The sequence below is a fragment of the Selaginella moellendorffii genome, unplaced genomic scaffold (assembly GCF_000143415.4).
Source record: "Selaginella moellendorffii unplaced genomic scaffold, v1.0 SELMOscaffold_1, whole genome shotgun sequence".
Lineage (NCBI taxonomy): Eukaryota > Viridiplantae > Streptophyta > Lycopodiopsida > Selaginellales > Selaginellaceae > Selaginella > Selaginella moellendorffii.
Window position 1 is genome coordinate 5,523,411 of NW_003314262.1, and position 25,903 is coordinate 5,549,313.

General features: G+C 48.0%; 7 protein-coding genes and 1 pseudogene across 9 annotated transcripts; 3 read left to right on the top strand and 5 right to left on the bottom strand.

Moving 5' to 3' along the window:
* The first annotated feature begins 2,277 nt into the window (after nt 1-2,277).
* Nucleotides 2,278-2,916, top strand: LOC9646922 (putative germin-like protein 3-2). The gene has a single exon (XM_002961722.2). The coding sequence runs from the start codon at nt 2,278-2,280 to the stop codon at nt 2,914-2,916; it is 639 nt and encodes a 212-aa protein (XP_002961768.1).
* Nucleotides 2,917-2,969: 53 nt separating this feature from the next.
* Nucleotides 2,970-4,590, bottom strand: LOC9663275 (peptidyl-prolyl cis-trans isomerase FKBP42). Its single transcript, XM_002962221.2, has 7 exons — nt 4,440-4,590; nt 4,192-4,362; nt 4,050-4,139; nt 3,815-3,999; nt 3,626-3,748; nt 3,420-3,572; nt 2,970-3,351 (listed from the first exon to the last, which is right to left on the bottom strand). Exons 1-7 carry the CDS (start codon nt 4,471-4,473, stop codon nt 3,022-3,024), a joined length of 1,086 nt encoding a protein of 361 aa, XP_002962267.2. The 5' UTR covers nt 4,474-4,590; the 3' UTR covers nt 2,970-3,021.
* Nucleotides 4,499-6,173, bottom strand: LOC112349143 (pentatricopeptide repeat-containing protein At4g02750-like). Its single transcript, XM_024682952.1, has 2 exons — nt 6,011-6,173; nt 4,499-5,958 (listed from the first exon to the last, which is right to left on the bottom strand). The coding sequence occupies exon 2, from the start codon at nt 5,953-5,955 to the stop codon at nt 4,519-4,521; it is 1,437 nt and encodes a 478-aa protein (XP_024538720.1). The 5' UTR covers nt 5,956-5,958; nt 6,011-6,173; the 3' UTR covers nt 4,499-4,518.
* Nucleotides 6,174-6,207: 34 nt separating this feature from the next.
* LOC112348615 (uncharacterized zinc protease YmxG-like) lies at nt 6,208-9,453 on the bottom strand. The gene is made up of 17 exons (XM_024681462.1): nt 9,394-9,453; nt 8,928-9,050; nt 8,577-8,750; nt 8,423-8,532; nt 8,250-8,343; nt 8,140-8,196; nt 8,001-8,054; nt 7,865-7,951; nt 7,699-7,804; nt 7,555-7,640; nt 7,359-7,495; nt 7,094-7,297; nt 6,929-7,037; nt 6,814-6,879; nt 6,645-6,750; nt 6,527-6,587; nt 6,208-6,468 (listed from the first exon to the last, which is right to left on the bottom strand). Exons 1-17 carry the CDS (start codon nt 9,451-9,453, stop codon nt 6,249-6,251), a joined length of 1,854 nt encoding a protein of 617 aa, XP_024537230.1. The 3' UTR covers nt 6,208-6,248.
* A 1,342-nt stretch (nt 9,454-10,795) lies between these two features.
* On the bottom strand, nt 10,796-13,352 carry LOC112349505 (putative pentatricopeptide repeat-containing protein At3g01580). Its single transcript, XM_024684045.1, has 2 exons — nt 13,131-13,352; nt 10,796-12,987 (listed from the first exon to the last, which is right to left on the bottom strand). Exons 1-2 carry the CDS (start codon nt 13,263-13,265, stop codon nt 10,864-10,866), a joined length of 2,259 nt encoding a protein of 752 aa, XP_024539813.1. The 5' UTR covers nt 13,266-13,352; the 3' UTR covers nt 10,796-10,863.
* A 47-nt stretch (nt 13,353-13,399) lies between these two features.
* Nucleotides 13,400-15,084, top strand: LOC9646924 (uncharacterized tRNA/rRNA methyltransferase YsgA). Its single transcript, XM_002961723.2, has 5 exons — nt 13,400-13,665; nt 13,836-14,148; nt 14,208-14,258; nt 14,309-14,731; nt 14,783-15,084. The coding sequence occupies exons 1-4, from the start codon at nt 13,415-13,417 to the stop codon at nt 14,708-14,710; spliced, it is 1,017 nt and encodes a 338-aa protein (XP_002961769.2). The 5' UTR covers nt 13,400-13,414; the 3' UTR covers nt 14,711-14,731; nt 14,783-15,084.
* A 4,061-nt stretch (nt 15,085-19,145) lies between these two features.
* On the top strand, nt 19,146-21,593 carry LOC9646925 (beta-glucosidase 24). 3 transcript variants are annotated; one of them, XM_024684058.1, is made up of 13 exons: nt 19,146-19,407; nt 19,488-19,554; nt 19,624-19,682; nt 19,758-19,833; nt 19,889-19,954; nt 20,016-20,103; nt 20,171-20,411; nt 20,467-20,582; nt 20,632-20,846; nt 20,906-20,937; nt 20,995-21,097; nt 21,155-21,263; nt 21,315-21,593. In XM_024684058.1, exons 1-13 carry the CDS (start codon nt 19,195-19,197, stop codon nt 21,508-21,510), a joined length of 1,581 nt encoding a protein of 526 aa, XP_024539826.1. In that variant the 5' UTR covers nt 19,146-19,194; the 3' UTR covers nt 21,511-21,593. The 3 variants fall into 3 exon arrangements, with proteins under 3 accessions (XP_024539826.1, XP_024539820.1, XP_024539828.1); XM_024684060.1 differs by having other exon boundaries at nt 19,359-19,407; nt 19,751-19,833; XM_024684052.1 differs by having other exon boundaries at nt 19,488-19,682.
* A 571-nt stretch (nt 21,594-22,164) lies between these two features.
* Nucleotides 22,165-24,635, bottom strand: LOC9629101 (annotated as a pseudogene).
* Nucleotides 24,636-25,903: the final 1,268 nt, after the last annotated feature.

The following is a 25,903-nucleotide window of genomic DNA, read 5'->3' on the forward strand; positions in this document are numbered from 1 at the left end:
TTCATGGTCCATGCCTGAACGAGAGCAACATTGATCTGTCTCATGCACTCTGTGGTCCAAAACCGTGACAGAGCTTTGGCCTGGAGCTTGAAGACGTTATAAGAAATATAGTCTTCCTTGTGTACTCACGAGTAATGCTTGCAAACGATCATATTCTTTGAAAGCTCGGCCATAGGCTGCTGCGTCTTGCTCCTGGACGGCTTACAAAGTCAGTAATTTCGACATAAAGTTTCCAAAGAGCTTTATTACCTTCTTCACCCTGTAGACGTTATAGATCAAGCTTGAATAGAGAAATTCAGAGAGGGCACTGACGTCCATCTTGTTTATGGCTCGCTTCAGGCAGTAGAAAAAATGACGTCGCATTTTCTTCCGTGTAGCACTCCCGTCCCAGAGCGGCAAAACCAAAGGAACCACTCGAAACATCTTCATGAGGACTGGAAGCACGAGCAGGCAAATGCGGCCATTACCGTTTGGAAACGGATGAACCTCCAAAAGACGGTAGAAGAGGCTCGCGACCTTGTTCACACGGCTCCGGACTGTCCAGCTTGTGTGCGCCACCTTGAGCCGCTGCTCTTCAATCTCTTGCAAGACGAACAGCAAGTCCGGGAGGAGCTTAGTCCCCCGTGAAAAGCTGCTACCAGGATCAGACGACACATCGGTTGTTCGCAGCTCTCCTGCTTTGAAGTCTGCCTTGGCTCCATAGAACATGATCCAGTGAGCTCGCTTCACCGTTTCCACCGTAACCTTCCCCGTCGTCGAGAGATAGAGCAAGCTCTTGAGGTGTTGTAGGAGCTGTGCCTCCATAGCTTTGTGTGAATCATCTCCTTCAACCGGCCATTCCACCTGGGGAACTAGGCGACTCTCATAGATATCGTCATAAAACTCCGCCACGAGGTCGTCGAACGAGTCAGCGGCATGCACGATCATGTAGCTATGTAAGACTGTGAGGACCATCTCTCTCTTGCGTGTTGCTTCATCCACGATGAGGCTCTCGACTGCGATTCGGACGGATTCCTCCGGTTCCACGACGTAAGGCCATGGAAGCTTATGGTTGCTCGCCATATCTGTGATCAAACGAACGAAATTTTGTCAGGAAGAAATCCGTGAAGAAGGCGAAGCACTTACTTTCTTGGTCGCTGTAGATAGCAAATGCCGGAAAGCAAAGAACCTAATCGTTGAAATCGATCGCCCCGTGTCTGTCGCGAGACTGGATCCAACGCAAATGCTCGTTACATCCATTGCTGACACGATCGATTCTTACAGTTCTTGTGGCGCCGCGCCTATGTAATGCTTCCCTGTGTCGAAGCCGGCGATATTTCGGCGACGATCGATCAAGATCCACAGCCCCGGAAGCTGGCGATCGCCATCCTGTCAAGTTAGAATCGGATTTGCAGAAGAATCGAAGCCATCTCTCACGCTCGCTTTCCCCGCCCTCTCGCCGCCGGCTTCGCGCAAGCTAGGGTTTGCGCTCAAACACTCCATGCAGCTCAAACACTCGGGGAGGGAAACGTAAAGATACTGGGAATATGCTAAGACACGCATAATTCTTTAGGTTAAAGTCCTTTAAGAACCAATCTCTCACTTCTCGTCACCGCTTGCAACAATGCCAAGTTTGGAGACCGAGATTTCCTCCTCATGGAGCAACCTTGAAACTCTCTTGCAGCAACAATGCAATGGAAATTTGGTCTAGAATCAAAGGCATATGGGAATCCTATCTCCGTTGTGCAGGTAGAGAATAGCGAGAACTTGCTCGTTTTCTCATCCTATGTTCCAAAATTAAAACAACTGTTTTGCATCAAGGAGTTGACGCACTTGCGTGCCCAGCTGCCTGTTAAGCACGCGCCTTCTCAACATGGACACGGTACCTAAATAAACAACTATTTAGAGCCCGAGGAAAAATTACGAACCACAAGGCTGGTGGCCTATGGCACCATCTGTCTTCGTTACAATCAAGTGTCCGACATGGAGCTCCTTGGCAATGTTTGGCGAAGAGAAATCCCCGGTTGACGCGCGCATGCAAAGATTATTTCAACCCTCCGAAGGTCTACGGAAGCGTCCACATTGTCAACAAAGACTTATCACGCCTCCCAGTGGTTCGTGGAACCTATATTTTCTTGACACCCAAGACTTTCCATCCTACAAATACCTTCACATCTCACCTCACAGCTCAAGCCACTTCTCAGCAAAAGGAGATCTTGTGAGCGCATAAGATCTAGTTTTTATCATCTCTCTCTGTTTGTTCCTCAAGTTCGCCAGGGATCACTCAAGAACGCGACGATGATCACACTCCTCCAGCTTCTCGTCATCGCGGCACCAATCTTCCAGGTGATCACAGCCTCTGACCCCGATCCCCTCCAGGACTTTTGCGTGGCCGACCTCGCAAAGGACCTCACTCTCAATGGCTATCCTTGCAAGCGAGCGGCCAACACCACCACCGAGGATTTTATCTTCTCGGGCCTTCGAAACTCCGCAAACACCAGCGGCCCAACGGGAGCCGCCGCGGTGTTTGGCTTCGTCCAGGACTATCCGGGGCTCAACACTCTCGGCCTCGGCATAGCCAGGCTCGACTGGGCTCCCGGCGGTCTCATCCCTCCACACACGCACCCGCGAGGCTCGGAGATCATCTACGTCGTGAAGGGGAGCTTGTACGCCGGATTCGTCACCACCCAGAACCAGCTCTTCGCTCGGGTCATCTCCAAAGGCGACGTGATGATCTTCCCGCGGGGTTTGATCCACTGGCAGCTCAACGTTGGCAACACCACCGCCATGGCCATCGTGACGCTGGATTCGCAGTCACCGGGCTTCCAGCTGATCGCAAACTCCATGTTTGGATCGGATATCCTGGACGAGGTGCTCGTCAAGACCTTCTTTATTGACGAGAATGCTGTCCGGCAGCTCAAGGCGACGTTCTCTTGAAAGCATAAAATTCATAAAATTCAGCATAAAATTCATAAATGCGAATAGGTGAATATGCTAAAAATAATACCATAGTATGGATTGTGAGAAAACGTTACGTACTTTTTACTCGCTCTTTCTACGTCCAAGCTTCAAGGCACGGAAGAGCGACAAGAACCAATCTATGAGAGCTCTCACCCATTTCTTTCTCTTGAGCGATGGTGTCTCCAGCGGCGGCGGCCCAAACAGGCCTTTGTAGAGCTGCCTTTGCTTCTCGTAGAGCTCCTTGTCGTGCTGCGCTATCAGCTTGAGCTCCTTGAGCACTGCCTTGTCGTTTGGAGCCAGCGCTTTCACCTTGTTGAAGTCCGCCCTTGCATTGTCTGTTCGTCCCAGTGCCGCTTGAGCTTTCCCGCGCCGGAACAATGCCTTGACGTTGTTCTCGTCTTCTGCAAGGACCTGGCTTCTCCCGGTTACTATCAATCAAAGTCTCTTCTTTCGGGAGGAGCGAGAGCTGGGAGACTTACAACATTGCACTGGCCGATGGCTTCTTCGTACTGCTCGAGCCGGAGCAAGCAAGCTGCCATGTTTAAGTGGCACGGATTCTTCACGGCGTTGGCCATGTCTTTGTATTTCCCGAAGAGTTGGAACATGAAGTCGTCTCCCATGTACGCCAGTGCCTGAAATTTGTAGAGTTTTCGTCTGGAAAAGAAGAAAAGACAGACGAGCATACCATCTCGTATTTCTGCATTGCTTCGCCGACTTTGTCCTCTTTGAAGGCGTCGTTTCCATCCACTCGCCGTCGATCAGCGGCCTCGATTCTCTCTTCCACTGTCATTTCTGCGCGTGGTCTTCCCTGGAGACAAAAGAAAGAAAACAAAATTAAAAAACCAATCCGAATCACGATCGGGAGCAACTTTACCTCGCGTGCATTCTCGAATCCGATGAGCTCCACTTCGTACACAAGATCAGCCATAGGTGGAACGTTTGGAAACGAAAAGTTCCCTTCTTTTCCATACCCAAGCTTCCACCCAACTTTGAACAAAGCACTTTCGCCAGCCTTCATGCTCGTAACAGCAATTGCAAGGCCGCGCAGCTGTTCTTTCTCTGCAAAGTACCAGAAATGTTCTAGACAAGAAAAGAATAAGTCAGCTTACCATGTCCCAGAACAAGCTCTAGCACTTGCTGCTCCTTCCTCGTATCCTGAAACTTATGCATTGTACTCACAGTCCATGCCCGGTAGTGCACTGAAGAAACAAGCACGCATTATTAGAAGAAGAAAAAAAAGGAGGAGCTTACCGAAACAAGTAGCATGCCTTTGAGGCGTGTCCCCCTGCCCCTCCTTGATGATTTGTTTCGTCACACCATCGACGAGTTCTTCCTCCGGAGATCCCACCTTAGGGGGAAGATCATCATCCTCATTCTGAAAAACCGGAAATGGCGATGCCTCTTCGCTTGTATCCTTCGAATCTTCACAACCCACGAGGGAACACATCGACCCAAAATGAGAATCGCCCTCAAAACGAGAAAAAAAAACCAGCTTTTACCTTCGCGAATGGACTCCTCGCCTGTCTCCTCCATCACCAAACTCACCACTTTAGGGATTTCTTCCACAGGAACTTTGTTCTACCCGAGAAGAATGTTGGCGAGTAGAGCATACGGCGAGGAGTCGTCCGGTTTCTTTCCCCTTCCCGGATCGACTAGCATTCGCTTCGCTGCCTCTCTCCCATTCCCAGCATCGCCGTGAGTGCTGCAAGCACTGAGGAGAGCACCCCACGTCGCAAAGTCACCTCCAAGCGGCAAGCTTTCCAGAAAAACCTGTGCTTGTGCCGTGTCTCCACACCTCGCGAGAACTCCCACCACGGCCGATAAGTGTCCCGTCCTTGGATCCACTCCATAGTCGTCTCTCATGCCCGCCACCACCTTTCTAGCCTCGTCCAGCATTCCCAAATGCACGCAAGCCACCAAGAGCCCGAGCACTGATATCTCGTTCGGCCTCTCGCCTTCTAGGCCCATCCTCGCCATCACCTCCACTGCCTTGGGACTCTTCCTCCCGGATTCTCCAACGCAGACCCGAGAGCCGAGGAGAGCGTTCCACGAGACGATGTTCTTCACCGGCATCCGACCGAAGAAGCTCTCCAGATCGTCCCTGGCTTCGGTGTTGGAGAGAGCTGTGTTCCACGACGCCACGTCCTTCTCGGGTGTCTCCAAGAACATCCTCTTTGCTTCTTCCAGATGCTGGCTGTGAGCGTACGCCGCCACCATTGTGTTCCACGACACCGTGCTCCTCTCCGGCATTGCATCGAACAGGCACCTCGCGTGCTCAATGTGTCCGTTCTCAGCATACGCTTGCACCATTCTCGTCCACGAGACGAGGTCCCGCTCGGGCATCCTGTCGAAAGTTTCTTTCACTCTGGCGAGTTCTCCGTTTTGAGCGTGAACTGAAACGAGCGAGTTCCACGAGACGCAGTTCCACACCTGCATTCTCTCGAGTGTAGCCTGGGCTTCTTCCGCTAATCCTTTCTGAGAGTATCCCACCAGCAGTGCGTTCCAGCAGAGTATGTTCCACTCGGGCATCCGATCCAGGGCCTCCTGTGCTGCTTCCATCCTGTCATTCTCGATAAGTCCCGCCACCATAGCCGTCCAGCAGACGATGTTCCTCTCCGGTATCCGCTCGAAAAGAAGCTCTGCCTCTTCGACGTGGCCCAGCTCAAAGTTCGCTTGAATCATCATAGTCCAAGAGACCACGCTTCGATGCGGCATCTCGTCAAACACCTCTTTTGCCTTGCCGAACTGCCCGTTTTGAGAGTAAGCTTCCAAAAGCGCGTTCCAAGCAGCCACGTCCAGCTCCGGGATCACGTCAAAAACCAGCTTTGCCGCTCCAACTTGACCAGCCTGACCGTAAGTTGACAAGAGGTTCGTCCAGGACAATATGTTGCACTCTGGCATTCTCTGAAATGTCGAAACCGCGCCTTCGAGATACCCGTTTTGGGCATAGGCTGTGAGCAGGATGTTCCATGAGAAGAGATTTGGCTCTCTGATCTCCAAGAAAGCCGCCTCCATCTCCTGCAAGCACCCACAGCTTCCATACATTTGAACAACCAGATTTCTCAGGTACCTATCATATCTATGGAATTTGTGAGCGAAAATCCAACGGTGGAGCCTCCGGCCTTGATCCAAGTCCTTCACTCTACCACACTCTCTTAACAAGGATGGCAGTTCATCATCCCTTGGATGACAAGCAGCCATTTCGTGTGCTTTAGCAGGATTCGCCGCATGAATGCCTGCAAAAGCCATCTCATGAATGAGATTATATAGAGAATAAAATAAAATACTTGTCACTTTGCGTGTAGCTTTTATCGTCCTCGCAGTGGCACAAAAGGTGGCGTTTGAGGCCCCAGTGCCTTAGCGTCAGTAACAACTACGATGGGTTCCAAGTCGGGATGAAGGTGCCTTCGTGCGGCTTGTAGAATATCATCCGTCGTTACTTCTTCCACTCTTTTTTTGTACGTGAAAGGTAGATTCTGATCAATTCCGAATAGATCGTAGATAAGAATGCGTCCCAGCTGCGATTCTCTGCATCCAAAAACCAAACCATGAGAAACTTACACTTATAGTCACAATCACAAATTACCTGCTTGAAATATTGAAAACAAAAGAATTTAGAGCGGCCTCTTTCGCTTGAGACAGCTTTTCTACACACACAAACGAAGGCAAATTAATCGATAAAATGCTTGGACCAGAAATCTCACCTTCAGAAACAGGTGTCTCGACAATAGACATCAGAACTGTCTTGATGGCCTTTAAAAATCTGGGAACCGACTGAACTTGTGTCTCCCCTCCTGCAACGAATGCCCCCTATAGCAAAAGAAAAAAAAAAAAAGACAATCAGAGCTCTGCAACGATCATGACCAAGCTGACTCTGTGGTCGATCGAAGGACTCCATCCTCCGGATACGGAGTACGCCAGACCTTCTTTTGATCGAATCTGCATGGATGAAGTGCTCAACAAACTCGCTAACAAAAAAGCCATGTACCTCGTCAAATAAGAGGCCTCCAAAACCGTTTAGCACGCCATTCAAAACGTCCAAGGAAAACACATCAGGATCCGCAATGGTAGTTCCAAGCTCCCCCATACGAACGTAGCTACAGGGGGTTTACCTGTTAGCGAAGATGATAAGTATTCGTGAGTTAATTCATACCCTTGAGTTAGGCCGGGACGATCCACCAAGAACACCTTTGGCTCAGAAACGCTGGTTACAGGCTCGGGCATGGTGTCGTTCTTTACTGGTAAAAACTTGTTAATGTTTTCTGGAGTCCTCCACGCCGAGAATTCTTTTTCAATTAGTGACTTCATTGTCGACGAGTCAAAATCACCCCAAATTCCTAATACCGCTGAGTCGGGTCTGTCAGCAAAAATTCTTACAAATGATATATGAAGAAGAACAAAGAAAAAAACTAGCTCACCGAAAAACATGGCTGTGAAACGCAATCAGATCATTGCGAGAAATAGATCCCACAGTGTTCTCCTCGGGCAGACGCGCATAAACACTTTTATCTCCGTACAAGAGCTTTTGCAGCTCTATAGTCGCCAAAGTTTCAGCCTGATTAAAAAGAAATGAGACCAAAAAAACTTGAAACAAATTGAATTTCATAGCCTTACATTATCTTTTCTGCGGGAAATGGATCCCAAAAGCTGTCCTCGAACAAGTTCTAGCTTCTCCCGAGGCATTGTTGGCCTTTGAACGACTGCACCACACAAGCTTCAAGCTTAGACATGAGACCACACATTGCAATGACTGTTTACCATCTGAAAATATGGAAAAGACAGTTTTAAGGTCTTCCTCAAGGCAACGAAAGCCGACACCCATACTTCCACCACTGGACGATGCTTCAATCCTAGCTGCCATGGACTGAAAAAGAAGAAGAAAAAAAAGGAGCAAAATCAGTCACAAGCATACAACGTAGTTTACCTCAAGCTCCAGATCTAATGAATCGGTTGGATGAGAAGCTGTCCCTCCACTTCTTTGCACAGCAGACGTCATTCTCGCCAGTCCCACCTGAGTTTCTGATGTCCAAAACCATTGTGAATTGAAAAGCAGCTACTACCTTCTCTTCCGGTTCTAAGTTCGCACCGCCTTTAACAATCAGATTTCCACCAACCTGCGCAATAGAGCAAGATAAAAAACAAAAAAAAAATTAAAAATAAAAATCCATAACACTGACAAAAAAAAGAAGCTCCACTTACGAGTCCCAGCTCGTGATCTTCCAGAAGAAAAACTCGAAGACCATTGTCCAGTGCAATCTGGAGAGCGAAAGGAACGAAGCATGAGCTATTTCTCGAAGCATTTGCCTTACCATCTCATATGGCGGAAAAGAAAAATCGGGCAGCGGGGGAAACTCCTCTGGAATCGGGAGTATCTCCTGCTCCATGCTTGCTGTTACTGCAAAGCTGATCACAGAAACGCTTAAGTCACAATAAAAAAGAAAATCATCTGGGGTTTCAGAAAGAAAAGAAAAGAAATGCTCACCTTGGAAGCGCCGGACTCCACCAAGAGGTGAGGGACAGAGAAGCTGCTAAGGCAACTCCAAGGATTTTCCCCGGAAAGCTGTTGCGGCAACCACATTGCACTCTTTCAACCTGGACATGAAATTATTCCGGGTAGCGATCTCTTGCGGGCATACCTGAGGCCTGGTGGATGCAAGCGTAGTGCGAATCGCGCTCGCGCCACACGATCGCCATCGCCTACATTCGCAATGGCTTGCAGCCAAGGAGGGAATCGACAGCATGGTAGCATAAACCCTAGTTCTCGGTATATTCCAGTTTAAAGAAGCTACAGTATAATGTAGCATCACCACCTTTCAACATTCCAATAACTTGGGACATAGCTGGTCTCCTGCTCTGACTGCAAAGAAGTGCTATCAGTAATGCACGCTAAATCTCACCACTGTTTTCTGCTGCCTCCGCTGAGCATGTCTTTCCCACACCTGCAAGTTTACGGGTTGATAACTTCAAATAAGCAGGTTATAACGTACCCATCCCGGAAGATCTTCATCTTCATTGCAACTCTTTTTCCCAGTCACTATTTCGAATGTCAGTAGCCCGAATGCAGATACATCAGCTTTTGTCCCTGTGCATATTCTGGAGGGATGTAGCCACTGAAATATTACAAACAGTCACATTCATAGGTCGTAAAATGAACTCCAGCGTATTTCATATCTTGTTTTCCAGGACAGGTGCACTTCTGCATCTGCACATAGCAAAAGGAGTTGTAGGAACAGCTGAACAAAAAAAAAGGATTACCATCCAAAGCATGTCGGAGGCTTTTTCATGTCATGTACTCATACACTAAATAGTTGAATCTTTTTGGAAGCAGCTTAACGTGATTCCTGTGCTGGTTAGTCTCTAACAAGATCGCACTGAATTTTCTCAGTATGAAACTTCATCTACTTAATTGCAACGGTTCCCTCACAATAAAGGATTAGTAACATTTATATCTACCTTATAGACAACTGCAAAACCTCCTCTCCCAATCTCGTTCGTTAAATGCCATTGTCGCATCGCTAAGTTCTTGGTAAGAGTATACTTTGGTCTTTGGAACTTCTATACGTGTTCCTAATTTTTCCACAGCAGCCTTTCAGAGAGGAAACAACATGAGCGGTAAAGTACCTGCAGAGAGCATGATAATAATGCAGCAAAAGGCACCAACGATAGGATTAGGATTATTCGGGTCTGTGATTTTCTGCTAGGTGTACGTGGTGATTCTGGAGATGCACCACTCAACGCACTGGTGCACCTGGAGCTCACACTGTAAGAGAGAAAACTTTTAGCATCAAAATGGCACACTTGGTATTCCAGTGTTCCATATCCCACTTAGACCTCCTGATTGATCAAGTTGGTGAAGCTTGTGTACTACCAGATTTCAATATAGTAGAGATATTAGGAGATGCACCTGGGTTTCTCCACAACGAATCTCCACTGGGACCATACAATACGACGTGACCATCGGGTTGAAGAACCAGAGAGCAGCCAGGGCCCGTATAAGCACCAGTGAGTAGAAAACTGGTGACCAAATGCTCCTGCTGATCCCGCAACAACACCTTGCAGTCATGCTGCATCTGCAGCTCGTAAGCCTGATTCTGTGAGGTGAGCTTGCATCCGGCGTGTAACGTGTTGAAGATGGTGTAGCTTTCCAGAGTATCATGATATGTGTTATAATCAATGCTGAAATTTGCCGATAAATTTCTGGAGCGAAGTGCAACCATCCTTTCCTCTAGCATTGATCCCCTTGATATGGTAACCGACTTGAAGCTGTCCCGAGACGGTATATGCAGCTCCATAGGTCTTGTTCATAAGTAGCTCCAGCTCTGAGACCAAGCTCTAAACCCATCCCGCAGCATGCTCGAATTCACGACTTTGGAAGCAGCTTGACAATTGAAAGCACCTCGCACAAGAATGCTTAGGGACGATCGAATTGCTGACCTCTGCAACCTCGACAGTGTCAAAAAAAAGACAGGCTCTCCGATTCCCCACTATAGTCCAGCCCCGAAGGGATTCCTTTATCTATGAGAGTGGAGAACTGAGCAGCTACGACCTGCTTTGTGGTGGCATTAAGCTTGAAATTTGGATCTTCCACAATAGAGGATGAGGAATGTGCCGCCATTGGCACAGAAATCAAGCAGATTTCGCAAGATCTTATGGTCCATGAGTTAAATGTCGTGACTCTGCGAATCACCCAGCGAGTCACACACTGTTCGGACGCGAGTCACTCAGTGCTGAGTCAATCGGACGCGTCCGAAGGACTAGCTAGACAAGAAAACGTTAGTGAAATGATTCCCAACTCTTTTCTTAATGTTTGTTAGACCTTGATACTTAGCCAAAAGTCAGATCTTAGTTGACAAATGATAAGAATAAAATTTTGATTTTAATGTTTATTTAAGTTAGCCTAATAGCTACACTGAGTCAACCAAGTCAATGCGAGTCAACACTTCTTCCAGGAAGATAGCCCGTGTTCTTCGCGAAAAACTCCTTGACTGTTTGGTGTTTCTCCAGCCCCGCCTTGACAATCTCGGCGTGAATTCTCCGCGCGCTCTCCAGATCCTCAAGCCCGCGGCACGCATCCAGCGCCGCCACCAACGTCTCCGCGTCAGGAGCAAACCCTTCGCCTTCCATGCGCCGGAAGAGCTTGAGAGCAGTGGAGTGATTTCCAGCTCTCGAGTACCCGGCCACGATCCATCTCCAGTGCCAGCAATCGCGTTCCCCAATCCCCTCAAAGATCTTCCTCGCGTCGCTCATGGCGCCAAACTTGGCGTACATCTCCAGTATGCAACTGGAAACCACTGCGTCTCGCTCGAATCCTCCTCCTCTGGCGAGCAGCCGCGAGTGGATCATCCTGCCTTGCTCGAGAAACTCTTTCCTGTTCTTGGCCATTTGCTCCTTGCCTTCTTGCTCGATCGAGGCACCGGCGGAGCATGCCGCGAGAGCAGCAGCGTAGCTCCTCGCACTAGGCCGCATTTGATTGTCACCCTGCTGCTCCATCTGGGCGAAGAGATCTAGCGCCATCCGGGGATCGCCCAGCTGCGCGCACGCCGAGATCATCGCGTTCCATATCGCCACGTCTCGCTTCCTGCAGCCATCGAACACCTCCCTGGCCTCCTCCAAGCTCCCACACTTGGAATACATGTCGACGAGCGCGTTGGCGACGAAGACGTTGTCTCCAAGTTCTCTCTCGCGGATCATCTCGTGAAAAGCTCTTCCTTTGGCCAGCGCCGCCACTTTGACGATCCTGCCCTGCTGCCTCTTCCCTTCTTCCCTGGCCGCCAGGCTCGAGCAAGCTCCCAGAAGAGCAACGTAAGTTCTAGCGCTCGGTTCGAGCGGTTCGTCCTTCATGGCTTCGAAGAGCTTGATTGTCTCGCTGCCTTCTCCGTTCAGTGCGTAGCCCGTGAGGATCGAGTTCCACGACACGAGAGTTTTCCTGTGGATCCCGTCGAAGACGCTCCGGGCCTCGGCCATGCTGCCACACTTAGCGTACATGTCGATCATCGCGTTTGCGACGTAAACATCCCCCTGGAACCTCGTCTTCTGGAGCTGTTCGTGGATCTTCTGGCCTCTCTCGAGAATGGTGGCGAGTTTCTTCGTGACCTTGGACGATACCGGCGATCTCTCTCTCGCTGCGAGAGCGCTGCAAGCCGTGATCGCCGCGAGGAAGGTCCGAGAGTCTGGAGTGAACTCCTCGTCTTGCATCCGCGAGAAGAGCTCGAGAGCTACGTCGCTGTCGCCGTTCTGGACGTATCCCATGATCATCGAGTTCCACGACACCGGATCCTGGAAGGCCATCCTCTCGAAAACTTTGCGAGCGATCGCCATGCTGCCGCACTTTGCGTAGAGATCCAGCACCGCGTTGGCCACGAAGATGTTGGATTCCTGGCCGCATTTCTCCGCAAGCTTGTGGAGCGAGATCGCTCTCTTGAGCGAGGATTCTTTCACCACCTTGCCCTGGACCACCTTTCCTTCCTCTCTGGCCGCGAGGTCTCCACAAGCTTTGAACGCTCGCACGAAGATCCGAGCGTCTGGAACCACCCCTGCCTTGATCATCCGGTCAAAGAACTCGAGCGAGAGCTCTTTCTCCCCAACATCCGAAAATCCTCGGACCATCGCGTTCCAGGATCCTTGAGTCGGCTCGGCCAGCTTCTCGAAGATCTTCCGAGCTTCCACCATTGCACCAAACTTGGAGTAGAGCGCAATGAGAGTTTTCGCGACTTCGACGTGCCTGGCTTCCCTGGTTCTCGAAAGCTCGAGGTGGATTTTCTGGACTTGATCCACACTGCTACATCCTTTCAGTGCGTAGCGGTGTTGCCTGATACGCGCAGGATCATACTCACTGTCGGCCTGTTCTTGCGTGTTCTTTTCGACGCTCTGGCAGCTCTCAATCTCCTCGTCACTCTTGTACCTGGCTCTCAAGCTCTTACGAGCGTCCGAAGTGGCAGGCCTGATCATTTTGAGCTCCTGTGGAAGCCATGGCGGACTGAAGAACGACGTGATCCACAGGCAATCCTTCGTTTTCGCGTGAACAAAATCCGGCTCCTTGGGATCGCTCTGCAAGCCAAACAAACGATCTCACTTTCAGGGAAAAAAAGAATGAACTCTTTCACGAAAACATCGAAGAGAGAAACTTTCACGATGGACAAAGAAAAAAAACTCTCGCAGATGGCTATCCAAAGAGGGGGAAAGAAACCCACCTTGATTTTTCTATGATCCCACCAGGCCGAGGGATTTTGAAAGAACTCGTTCCATTTGCACTCCTCGACCTTGACCAATCCTCTCGCATTCTCTTGAGAGTGCGTTCGAAACGAGAATTTCCTGAACGCCCTCATTCGATCTGCTGCATTCTACGCGAGGATCGCACCAATCACAAACCTGGCGACGATCGCCTTCCCTCACAGCGATCGCGAGATCTTTCCCTCCCCAATGGGGTTTTAGGGTTTATGCCAAGCAAAATATTTCCTTTCTAGGGTTCTTCCGGATGCCGGGCTACGATGTCCGGATTGCGCCGGTGTGCGCGAGCGCAGTGCGAATGCCGCTTGCTAATTCCAATGGCAAGGCGTCTGCTACTCCCAGCGCGGAGAGGAAATCGGTTGTGGAGCTGCCGCGCCATGTCCAGCACGTTTCTAGCCTGTCGAATCCCTATGTGAAGCATCTGGTGAAAATGCGGGAGAGTTCTTCGTATCGCGAGGCCACTGAATCGGTGCTGGTAGTCGGCTCCAATCTCTTGCAGTAAGCAATCGCTCTGTTTGTTTGAAGATTGGATGGAGTTTTCCTTTCTTTTGCTCTTCGAGTGTGTTTTTCTGCGTGTTTGTGTGTTTGTTGTTTCTTTCTTTGATTGAATCATGTGTGTTCTTCGAGTGCGTGTTCTGAATCTTCTCGTTTCTTTCTTTGCATTGAAGGGAGCTCTGTGAATTTGCAGTGACAAACAACACAGAAGCAGCGTTTGAGCTGGAGATGCTACTCGTAGTGGAAGAAAGAGACTTCCCTCAAGAGCTCTCTACGTTCTCGCAACGCACGGTGTTCTTAACTGCGTCGGTCATGCAGAAGCTGGCGGGGCTCAAGTCTTCCGAGTCAGTGGACGCCATCGGTGTGGTGAAGCTACCATCTTCTTTTCAAAAGCTGAGCCCGGATGAAAGCTTGGCATCCGCAGGAGCAACTCTCGAGAAATGGTGTCCAAATCCTCACAGGCTTCTGATCCTCGACGGAATCCAGGTAGAAGTTCCTTTGTCTAAAGGTTCGTATGCATTGTGAAATAACTACTTTTTCCACAGGATCCTGGGAACCTTGGCACGCTCTTGCGCACAGCTACAGCGTTTGCTTGGGTAAAGAGCTCTAGAATTCACGAGTCGAGCTAAAACTTGTTCTTTTCCAGGATGGTGTGTTTTTGCTGCCCGGTTGCTGCGATCCTTTCAACGACAAGACCCTGCGAGCATCACGAGCTGCCAACTTCCGGATGCCAATCGCGGCTGGAACCTGGCCACAGATTCAAGCCTTCGGCAAAGCCAACGCCATGAAATTCTACGCCGGCATCCCGGAGCAAGTTCACTCCTCTCGGCTCCACTCCAAGAAAAACTCCCCGGAGGCACTGATAGAGAAGATCAAGAGTGTGAAATCGCTGTGCCTGGTCCTGGGCAGCGAAGGCCAAGGTCTCTCGGATCCAGCGCGGCGGGGCTCGCAACACCTCACAGTTCCAATGCCCGGCAAATTCGAGTCGCTAAACGTGGCAGTGGTGGGAGGCATACTGATGTTCCTCCTTATGAACAAGAACATCTAGAACAACAAGGCAAGCTGCGAGGTAACCAGGTTCATGAAATCAATCCGTAGTAACCATGTCCCTTTCTTCCAGGACGGTTTTTTCATTGTCCGCAAAGTAACTTGAAGATTTACAAGCTCTCTAGTAGCACTGGATGTAGACTTTAAAGTAGAAAACGTCGGTTCTTCCTCCCGAAAACAGAGCTGATCATAAGTTTCTTCCACCAGGATTGCCACGACAAATATCGAGACTATCAAAACTGAAACACTTGACACTGATGTTTCCAGAGAGCATCTGTCTTGGAAATGCCAGGAACCTTAGTTGATTTCCAAGGTAAGATCGGAGAATGGACAAGAAACTTCTGACTACCATTTATACAACTATGTCTTCTTATCTGGACTCTGTACGTTATCAGTACTGCAATTGCTACTAGGTAGTGGTGGAAATCGAAAAACAAAAATAACTTTGGGTTCATGAAATCAAACTGTAGTAACCATGTCTCTTTTCTTTTCCAGGTCGATTTATTCATTGTTAGCAAGTAGCAAGAAGATCTACAAGCTGTCCAGCACTGGAAGAAGATGCTTTGAAACTGGAAAACCTGGTTGCAGGAATACATTGTGGTAGCTTGACGAATGGTGGAAATAGTAGTAGAAACTTCATCCTGGCAGAATGGCTGGTTATATGTTCTAATGGGCTGCCCCTCGTACACAAACTTAAAGCCACCATGGTAGGAGGGATGAATGTTTAAGCATCCACAGACACTGTAGTGCTGCATGTCATTGTGGCAGCCAGGCCCAAAATAGACGTCAAAGTAGCTCGCCTTGGCAAGAAAGAAAGAGATGAGTACCAAAACCATGACAAACATTGTAAATGATCTTGCTGCCACCATTGTATTGTTGAAGTACGAATGGACGAAAGCTATTACCTTATATTTCTATGAGATCACTGATCCATCCAAGGAAAGCTACAAATACGACACAGATTTTTTAACCCAAACCCAGCTCATGATGATAAGTTTCTTCATCGGGATTGCCACGAAAACAAGTCTCGAGACGATCGAAACCGAGACACTTGACACCAATCTCCCTCACAAGATCATCGTCATGGCTCAACACAAAGTGAGCCATTCTCTCGTCCCCGAGCTCAAGCACTCGGGTAAGTCGATCCGCAGCTTATAGCATGATTCCAACTCCTGCTCCTCGGCGGCCATCTCCCGTTCGCTCGCGACGTAGAGGCAAACGTAAGCCACCGAGACCAGCTCCGTCATCAAGCCTTCCATCCCGTCTACAAGGCTGCCGCGCGAGGCACACACCAAGTCCAGAGCTCTAGCTCCTCGCATCCGAGGAACCGCTTCCACCGCAACACCGAGATCAAACAAGTAGAAGCGGTGGCCTTCGGTGCGATGCGATGTGTAGATCCCGATGTTATGGGGCTGGAAGTAGTCATGGTCCTGCACAGCACAGTTCATCAACACCATAGCCGAAAGTCGCACAAGTTTACGTAAAGCTCAAACACAGCGTACGTCTAGTCCCTGCACAGCCACTGCGCGTCCAGCGCGGAGATTGGGCGAGAGGCAATCCATCCAGCGTTGAAAGTAGTGCCGGCTTCCTGTTCCAGACGCCGGAGTAAACCAGCGACGGGAACAACGGGCAGGCTTTCAAAGATCGTAGCACTTGCGCTTCTCTTTCGACCTGCAAGAGCACCGTGTGTTAGCCGAGCCATCAGCACGCTGTGATCTTCACGACCTGGTGCCAGGACCTGGAATCGACGCAGAGCTCCCGGATACACTCTTTTGTTCCGATCTTCATGATCATCTCTCGATCATGGCGAGCGGTGGTAGTGAGCTTTGTACACCTGGTTGGCTTGTGAGAAACTGAGTTGAGTTACGGGTACTACTTGTAGATACTTCACGTACCAGTGATTTGAATTGAATAGTCGACGAGTGAAGGAACACCAGCTCCTAGCGACGACAGCAGTGAGGAGATCAAGAGAATCGAGAGAAGCTTACCACTCCCTTGAAAACAAGTGGTGAGTTTGCTTTCAAATCAAACACCCAGCAGGAAAGAAAGAAATTGGAGTGTTATTCTTCCTGTGCAAATGCATCTCATCCAGAATTTTGCTTCTGGACTCTGGAGAATCCATGGCTTGAGAAGTTCTCCAACAGTGGAAGCGAATGAGGCAAATTGGTTTCTTCCTCCTGGAGCATTATGGGTCTGGCAGCAGGGTTAGTTCTCAGCGCTGCCACCACGCTCTGGCTCCCGTTGGCTCCAGCCCACCTCCGTAGGTACGTCCTTCTTGACTCTCAAAGCCTTTGTCCTTTCACTCACGTCTTCATGGTTCTCCACAGTGGGATAACAGTGGAATAGCCCGCATCGCCAAAGGCCAAGCCACCGGGAACGTCTCTCTCTTCCGGATTGACGTAAGCTTCTTCTTCTCTCGCAGAACCAGATGCTCTTCCTCCAAGAGAGTGCACTGACACTTCCGGTTCCCTCATCGTCTACGCCCTGGTGGAGCTCATCATGATCAGCATGATGATTCAAGGCGGTGATCCCGCTCACGTTGATGTGGCTTCATCATCCTCTCGGAGCCGCACTCGACCACCAGCATCCTCCAGAACGATGCCACCGGCACTCTTCTCACTGTGGCTGTGCAAATCCTCATCAGCACCCTGCCCTCGGCAAAGCTCTCGCTGGATTCCATCGTCGCCATCAACATCCTCATCTCCACACACGGTCCCGAAGGTGAAAGGAGCACTGACGCCGAGCAACGAGCTCTAAAGTCTCAACCTTTGAAGATCACTTTTCCGTAAGTTTGTTTCTCGTCCTTCCCGTGATCACGTCCCTCGTTTTGTCTCTTAAAGAAGTCTGTTGCCTTGAGGGGATATCAACCATCCTGCTTGTCCTCTGGCACTGCGTTGATTTCTTCCTCGCCAACAGGCAGTCCTTTTTGCCTGTGTTTTGTCTTTGACTTTCGTCATTTACCAGCAGGGGAAAGTCAAGAACGCACCTCGGCCTTTCACCGTGTTGTCTGCTGGCACGCATTGCAGAGACACCACCTTGTAAGGCAAGTCTTTCGGGTACTGTTTCGTGTGTGCTCTTAAGTTATGAAAAATGAAAAACAAAAGACCCAAGTATTAAGTCGTCTGTTCTATTAGAAAAGAGTAAACCTTTTCCAATACTCCAAGCTCAGGCCGAGTCGAGCTGTGACAAGAATTGAGATTTTTGTGTTCAAGTTGCTCTTCTGCTAGACGATTTTCCTGACGTGAGTTAGACTCACTGTAGGTGAATCCAACCACAACTCTCGCCTGAACAAGCTGGTAAAAATTTTAAATCCTTGTCAAGATTGATTTTCAAAGATCTAGGAATCGAGCCTTACGCAACGCTCTAGCATAGGGATCTTCCTGCTCTGGTAGAACAGTGGCATAACATTAAGTATCTAGCTTAACTCTTCTCGACCAAGTTTGAGATTGACATGGAAGTATCTGGACGATGATTCAGGGAGAAAACTGTCATCTCCCGCAGGAAAAATTCCAAGTTCATCAAACTTTTGTGGTTGCTATAATGCTTTAAACCATTTGGTTTTTCAAGGTGGGATTCAGTGCTCACGTTGGACTCGGTGGAGGATGCTGCTGCTGCGAAAAGGAGACTCGACTATAAACTTGGCATAAACAAGGTTCTTGGTAAACTCAAGATCTACTTTTGGTCCGGTATGTACGCTTTTTCTTAAAGTTCTTGGAGCATGGTGTGCAATGGTTGACCTGGAAGCCAAGAAGTACAATCTCAAAGAAGATTCGAGCAACGCAGTCATGCCACAAATTTCCATCTCAGAGAACGGTAAGCCACAGCTCTTGCGATCCCAACGTTTTCTTCGAAAGGCCAAAGCCAAAGAGGTGGCGGACGCAGCTCCTCTGAATCTTCCATGACTGCGAACACGTATCTTCGACGAGCAAAGCACGACACTCACCCCGCTGCCACCACGAGTTAAAATCGAAAAGGCTACTTTCCGTGGTGGTTCTTAATTTCGAGTGGGCAATCGCGTTGAAATAGTCTACCCTTGCTTGAGCTCGTTCCAATGGAATGGGTGATTAGTTTAGTAGTTTGCAAGTCTCATGATGCTTTGGTTTAAAGCTAATATAATCAAGTACGTCAACGCTGCCCTTAATGCTCCACGGAGGTCTTTGCTTCCACTGGATTCTCCATGAAGCAAAAATTTAAATCTTAGAGTTTATTCTTTTAGGGTTCTTCCACGTCAGCCGTTAGATCGGCGGTCCATTCATACGTACTAGTGGTCGCGAAAGGATTTCTGGAGCTTCGATCCGAGGAGAATCGCCCTCGTCCTAGCTCTGACCAGGAATCGCTGTCCGCCGACAGTTTGGGTTAGAATTCGAGTTAGAAGAGGTCGCATTTGACTGGTCGATTTTGAGCGGCTTCTTGGCAAAGAAGAAAAAGGGGGGGAGGGGGGGAAGGCAGCGAGGACGAAGGTCGGGGAGGAAAGAATCAAGAGAGATGAGGAGCATTGGATCGATTCTTGCGCGGCTTCTTGTCTGCGGCTTCTTGATTTTTGGCGATGGATCTTTGAGCGATGGAGCTCGCGTCGCGCCGCTGCTGCGTGTGAGCGACGGGATTTTGTTGCAAGATGGGATTTCGTCACAAGAACGCCTCGGGAGGTGCGATTTCCCGCAGGGATTCGTGTTTGGAGTCTCGTCGTCGGCGTATCAGGTGAGATTTGATTCTTGTCTCTTGTCTTTCTCTCCAAGTTCTTAGATTTTGGGGATTTTTTCTTTCGTTTTCGTCTCTAGTATGAAGGCGCTGCCGCGGAGGGAGGGCGACAACCCAGCATTTGGGACACATTTTCTCATACCCAAGGTATGATCAATCTCTCTTCGTTTCCTCGCAAACATTTTGATGAAACACAATCCCCTTTGTTCTTCCCAGGAAAGATTCAGGATGGTACCACTGGCGACTTAGCGAATGATCAATATCACCGATTTCGGGTATGGTTCGAGCGAGGATTTGAGAGCTCTGTAGAGTCTAATGGATTTTTTTTTCTTCTTGTTTTGAGCTGCCAGGAAGACGTGGGGCTGATTAAAAACATGGGAATGGACGCTTACAGGTTTTCCATAAGCTGGAGCCGCTTCTTTATCGGTGAGTGGGATTTCCATTTCGTTGGAGTTAAAAGTCCTTACGTTGCTTCTACCAGATGGTTCCGTGAACGTCGAGGGCCAGGCATACTACAACGCGTTGATTGACGAGCTTTTGAGCGCAGGTAAGCGTCCAAAGTAGTGCTCTTCTTCTGGTAGATTTAACTTTGTCCAACTCTTGACTAGGAATCGAGCCTTATGTGACGTTGAATCACTTCGATCTTCCCCAAGCTCTAGATGGCTCCAATGGTGGCTGGCTTAACTCGAGCATTGTGTAAGCTTTCTCTCTTCAAAATGCCGAGAAGACAAGCAAAAACTGATTGGTATGCTGGAATTTCTAGGGACATTTTTGCAGCGTATGCTGAGGCCTGCTTCGATGCTTTTGGAGACAGAGTAAAGACGTGGATCACATTTAACGAGCCGCAGCTTTTCAGTCTCAAGGCATACTCTGAAGGTAGTCACGCTCCCGGTCGGTGTTCTAGCTGTTCCAACGGGAACTCACTTACCGAGCCATACATTGTTGGACACAATATGCTTCTCTCTCATGCTGCTGCTGTTAGGATCTACAAGCACAAGTTTCAGGTAAGTTGATCGGTTTCTTCTTCTCGTCTCTGTGTTTTAACATCAGAGTTTCCAGGCTCGGCAAGGAGGGAAAATTGGGATCACGCTAAACTCTTACTGGTTTGAGCCTTTCTCTAATTCAAAGATGGATATAGAGGCCTCGAAGAGGAGCCTCGACTTTGAGCTTGGCTGGTACGTATCTGTATGCTCTTTAGTTCTTGTTTGGTAAAACTTGGAGCAGGTTTTTGGAGCCACTCACTTCTGGAAACTATCCCGAGAGAATGCGTACGCGCCTGGGCCCCCGGCTTCCAGTGTTTACAGAGGAGCAACGCCAGGCAGTGAAAAGCTCTATCGATTTTTTGGGACTCAACCACTATACAACGCGCTATGTCCAAGACATGCCTGCTGTTACACCAGCCAACACTGCCAATGGTGATTCACAAGTCTTGCAACTTGGTAAGCATTGTCTACTCTAAAAGAAAAGTTGTAGTTGTTGAAACCTTTTTTCTGAGCAGTTGCAAGGAATGGTGTCGAGATTGGACCCAAGGTAAGTTTATTTTGAGAAAAGCATGTAAAGACTCACTTATGCTCGAGTTCTTTGCAGTCGGCTTCTTCCTGGTTGTACATAGTTCCTTGGGGAATAGAGAAGCTCCTTTTGTACGTTAAAGACCACTACAATCCTCCAGAGATTATAATCACAGAAAATGGTAACTTTGGCTCGTTACATGTACACATATCGCTTACATTTTTATAATGTTTTGCAGGAATGGACGAGGCAAACGATCCATCGGCTCCACTGGAGCAATCTTTACAAGACCATAATCGTATCAAGTTCTACCAAAGCTATCTAAAATATTTGCTACAGGCAGTCAAGTAAGAATCTTGTATGATAGAAGCCACCTCCGACAGCTTTTGTTTTATCAGGAAAGGAGTCAATGTTAGAGGCTATTTGGCATGGACCCTCCTGGACGATTTCGAGTGGAGATTCGGTTACATGCAAAGATTTGGGCTCCACTTTGTAGATTTCAAGGACAACATGAGGAGGTACCCGAAATTGTCGTCGCTGTGGTTCAAGCAGATGTTAAAAGATCGCAACTGTGAGTCCAAGTCTGCTTTGTAAAAAGTAGGAAAAGAGAGAAAAAAATATAACTGTTTTTTGATCACATTGATCTTTATCAGTTCATCAAAGGAAAGAGAAAAAAAGTTTTCTCTTGATCCATGTTTGCTTACTCTGCTGCCGCTCTCGAGCCCAGCCCTGGAATGTCCTCGAAAAGTTTCTAAGCACAGAGAGACCAATTCAGCAAAAAGAAAAAGAAGCAAAAGGGAGGAAGAGATCTTAGCTCGTTACCCCGCGGTTGTGGCTGATCCACCAGCTATCGAAGATCTTGTTTGTGTACTGCCATCAAGAGAGAAAAAAACCCCATTCAGCCTACAGGAAGGGAAGAAGGAAGAAACCCATGGCTTTCTACTTACGTGCTCGCCGATAATGCCGCCCACGAGAACAAAGGAGAGGTAGACTGAGTTGCGCCGCCCGATGGCGCGCATGAATCTGTCCCGGAAACCGGGAGCCTGGACTGCCGGCATCGCCTTCGATCCTCTCCCTTCCTCGCAAGAAATTAGGGCTCTTCACACTCTAGGTCTAGTGATCGATTCCAAAGCATGTACATCTTAGGGCTAGTCAAATCTGGTCAGCATATAGCTAGTTGTCCAGTCATCTCTCTCACACAAAGCGCACAAGTAAAAATTTTCATGTATTGTTTAGTTCCTTTTCAAGAGCACAAGTAAAAACTTTTGGATTGTTTAGTTTGTAAATCTTTGTTACACTACATTTGTTTTAGCTTTCTTACCTTGTATATCATTGTATTGGATGACATCCATGGTGTAAAATTGTCTAAGACTATAATATCTGTGTGGCACTAGCATTGCGTGCTAGCATTTGCTTGAACCACAACGCGGACTTCTTGGGGTATCGCTTGAGATTGTCGCTATAGTCCACGTAATAGATGCCAAATCTCGACGTGTAGCCTATCTCCCACTCGAAATTATCCGAGAAGGACCACGCAAAGTAGGCGCGGACGTTTACCCCGTCGCTGATCGCGAGCAAGACACTCGAGTTAGAATCTCGAAAAGAAATGGAAGCGAGCAGCATTACCGCATTGCTGCCAGCATGTATTTCAGGTACTCGTTGTAATAGTCGATCCTCAGCTGGTCTTGCAGCGCTTGTTCCAGTGAAATGGATGGATCGTTTAGCTCGTCAACTCCTAAAAGCGGAACAAAGTAAGTAACGTTTGATAGCAAGGAAGTGACAGCTACCGTTTTCCGTGATGAAAATTTCTGGTGGATTGTAGCGAGCTTTGATGTATTTCAGCAGCTTTTCCATTCCCCAGGGAACGACGTAGAGCCATTTTGATCCAGCCTGAAAGAGAGAAATTCCTTCAGAGCGAGGAGGAAATCACCATTGAAGAGTTGATTACCTGCGGCCCGATTAGCACACCATTTCTACTCTCTGCAAAACAAAGCGTCTAAGGATTTAGATTTTCGCTCAAAGTTCCAGTTGAGAAAGACTTGCCAAGAGAAAGAGCAGCAGGATCCATCTCAGAGTTCGTGGCAGCAGCAGCCGGATCATCCTGAACATACCTTGACGTATAATGGTTGAGGCCCATAAAATCGATGGAACCTCTGATCTCTCGCCTCTGCTTGCTCGTAAACACGGGCAGTCGAGGCCCAAGATGCAGCCGCATGGAGCGAGGATATTTCCCAAACATTATGGGACTCAGGAACCTGGACAAAGTAGTATCCATCTTGAGCTTTTGAAAAACTTTGTCTAAAATATTCGTACCATCCAAGTTTGTAGTCGAGTCTCCTTTCAGCAGCTGCAGCATCCTCGGGTGAATCCGAGAAAGGCTCGAACCAATGCGTATCCAGAGCGATTCCAATTTTACCACCTTGTTTCTCCTGGAGAAAAAGAAGCGTATGAGTCTACAATCGTAAGAAAAATTGATGAACCAGTTACCTGGAATTTCTCCCTGTAGATCTTCACAGCCGCAGCATGAGAGAGGAGAACATTGTGAGTCACAATGTAAGGCTCCGTCAGAGAGTTTCCACCGAATTTGCAACCCGTGCATCGGCCGGGAGCGTGTGCTCCCTCGGAGTAACCTCGTGTAGCAAACGTGTATGGCTCATTAAACGTCATCCAGTTCTTCACCCTGTCTCCAAATGCCTCGAAGCATGCCTCGGCATACGCAGCGTATTTTTCCCTGCAGCACCATCGCCCAACTATCTCGTTGAATCAAAGGAATGAATTCTCAGCTTACGATATGCTGCTGTTCAACCATCCACCAGAAAGATGTAGAGCTTCGGGAAGATCCCAGTGGTACAGCGTTATGTAAGGCTCGATTCCTGGACCAAAGGATTTCTTAGAAAATCACTCCAAGAGTTAAGAGGGAATTAAGATGAGAAGCGAGTGCTCACCAGCTTGTTTCAGGCTATCAATGATCGAGTTGTAATAAGCGATGCCTTCCGGATTGACTTTATCATCTACAGCGAGCGTAATCACTTGTCAGAAAAGTTATCTCGAAGGAAGCGTGAAGAGGAGCAAAAAACGTTTAAAAAAAAGTAAAGATAGCGACCAGGAAAAGCTCGGCTCCAACTTATGGAAAATCGGTACGCATCCATGTTCATGTCCTTCATGAGCTTTGTGTCATCCTGGAAGAGCACAAATTTCCACGGTTTCACTGTCTATACAACGATTGGACGAAAGAAATAGCTGACCTTGAACCGGTGATATTGATCAACAGCGATGTCTCCATTGCTGCCGTCTTTGATTTTTCCTGCTCATCCAGACAACGAATAGTAAGAACTCGAGATTTTCAGCGCGTGATTCCTTGGCTTGCTACCTGAACTGTGAGAGAATGTGTCCCAAATACTGGGTTTCCGCCCGCCCTCTTGAAAAGCCCCTTCAAACTTTGCAAAGAAACAAGAGAAGAGCGCGTGGATTAGAAGAAAGCAAAAAATTTCTCAAGGATTCCTCCACCTGATAGGCCGACGACGCCGTTCCAAACACAAATCCATCCGGGAAGCTGCTCCTGCTGAGCGGCGCCGCGCCATTCTCCAGAAATGTGGATGCAAGAACGTATTTCAGGAGCACGGCGAGCAGCGGCAGGCGAAGATCCATCGAATCGAAGCGATGACCAGCCAAGCGCGCGCTCGATCACGCGCGCATTGCCCCTGAGCAAGAGCGCTCACTTATATTCGATTCGGCGAATCGAGCCGATTATATTAATATCTCTTATTAACCGCGGAATCCTCCATGACTGTAACATTTGTCTCATCCTATCTTATATTCAATGGTTCTTAATCTCGGAGTGGGCAATCGCGTTGAAATAGTCTATCCTTGCTTGAGCTCGTTCCAATGGAATGGGTGAATAGTTTAGCTCGCCACGCAAAGTAGACTTTTCGATTTTAACTCGTGGTGGCAGCGGGGTAAGTAAGATAAGATAAGTGTTCACAGTCATGGAGGATTCAGGAGTTGCGTATGGGGTACCTGGTGATTCTAGAAAGAAGACCGCCGCCTCTTTGGCTTTGGCCTTTGGAAGAAAACGTTGGGATCGCAAGAGCCGTGGCTTACCATTCTCTGAGATGGAAATTTCTGGCGTGCTTTGATGTCTTGCGGGATGTTCTCTGGAGCAAAGGGTGGCGCTGTGTTGCTCGAGTGCCCTCTTCTTTGAGTCCTAAAGTTGGGAGCTCCTGAATCATTTATGTCCAACCTTAGCGAGATAATTAATGTTATGCTGCTGTTCAACCAGAGCAGGAAGATCCCAATGCTAGAGCATTACATAAGGCTTGATTCCTAGATCAAGGAAGTTCTTTCTCTTGAAAATCAATATTGATAAGGATTTAAGGTTTTCACCAGCTTGTTCAAGTAACAGTTGTAATTGGATCGACTCAATCGCCTACAGTGAGTTTAGCTCACAAGGAAAATTCTATGAGAGCAACTTGAACAAGAAAATCTCAATTCTTGTCAAAGTTCAACTCACATGGAAAATCTGCAGCCATCCATATTCATGGACTTCACGTGGGGAAATGAGCAACATTTTCCACAATAGAGAAATAGATTGATTGACTGTGACATTAAATTAAGATGTTAACATATTTAAAGTTAAATAATATTTATTATATATCCTTCCTTATATATAAATTGTTTTGATTGACTTTGTTTTTTCCTTTTGTGTTTTAATTTGCTATAGTTCTTTTTTCATCCATACCTACATTTTAACAATAGGGGATATAGTTAAAAATTGTCTTGACACTTTAACTTTCAAGTTTTTAAATTCGAGATTTAAACGATTTTAAATGGAAGATTGAAGCTAAAAAAGAAAATACATGAATATTAAAAGAGATGATCATTTTTAATTACACAAAACACTTGGATAATGTAAAGTATAAAAAGGGTGGATCTATAAAAAAATTTAAGAGGAAAGATAATAAGGGAAATGAATTTAACAATATTGTTA

Coding starts and splice junctions, on each gene's coding strand:
- LOC9646922 (XM_002961722.2), top strand. CDS start 2,278: ATGATCACACTCCTCCAGCTTCTCGTCATCGCGGCACCAATCTTCCAG.
- LOC9663275 (XM_002962221.2), bottom strand. CDS start 4,473: ATGGAGGAGACAGGCGAGGAGTCCATTCGCGAAG. Junction 4,140..4,191: donor AAGGCATGCTACTTGTTTCG/GTAAGCTCCTCC, acceptor TTGTTTCTTCAG/TGCACTACCGGGCATGGACT. Junction 3,573..3,625: donor CAATGCAGAAATACGAGATG/GTATGCTCGTCT, acceptor TACAAATTTCAG/GCACTGGCGTACATGGGAGA.
- LOC112349143 (XM_024682952.1), bottom strand. CDS start 5,955: ATGGAGGCGGCTTTCTTGGAGATCAGAGAGCCAAATCTCTTCTCATGG.
- LOC112348615 (XM_024681462.1), bottom strand. CDS start 9,453: ATGCGACAATGGCATTTAACGAACGAGATTGGGAGAGGAGGTTTTGCA. Junction 8,055..8,139: donor AAGATCACGAGCTGGGACTC/GTAAGTGGAGCT, acceptor TCTATTGCGCAG/GTTGGTGGAAATCTGATTGT. Junction 7,038..7,093: donor CGTCCCGGCCTAACTCAAGG/GTATGAATTAAC, acceptor AACCCCCTGTAG/CTACGTTCGTATGGGGGAGC.
- LOC112349505 (XM_024684045.1), bottom strand. CDS start 13,265: ATGAGGGCGTTCAGGAAATTCTCGTTTCGAACGCACTCTCAAGAGAAT. Junction 12,988..13,130: donor GGGATCATAGAAAAATCAAG/GTGGGTTTCTTT, acceptor TTTGGCTTGCAG/AGCGATCCCAAGGAGCCGGA.
- LOC9646924 (XM_002961723.2), top strand. CDS start 13,415: ATGCCGGGCTACGATGTCCGGATTGCGCCGGTGTGCGCGAGCGCAGTG. Junction 13,666..13,835: donor GTCGGCTCCAATCTCTTGCA/GTAAGCAATCGC, acceptor TTTGCATTGAAG/GGAGCTCTGTGAATTTGCAG. Junction 14,149..14,207: donor TGATCCTCGACGGAATCCAG/GTAGAAGTTCCT, acceptor CTTTTTCCACAG/GATCCTGGGAACCTTGGCAC.
- LOC9646925 (XM_024684052.1), top strand. CDS start 19,195: ATGAGGAGCATTGGATCGATTCTTGCGCGGCTTCTTGTCTGCGGCTTC. Junction 19,955..20,015: donor TGACGAGCTTTTGAGCGCAG/GTAAGCGTCCAA, acceptor ACTCTTGACTAG/GAATCGAGCCTTATGTGACG. Junction 20,104..20,170: donor TGGCTTAACTCGAGCATTGT/GTAAGCTTTCTC, acceptor TGGAATTTCTAG/GGACATTTTTGCAGCGTATG.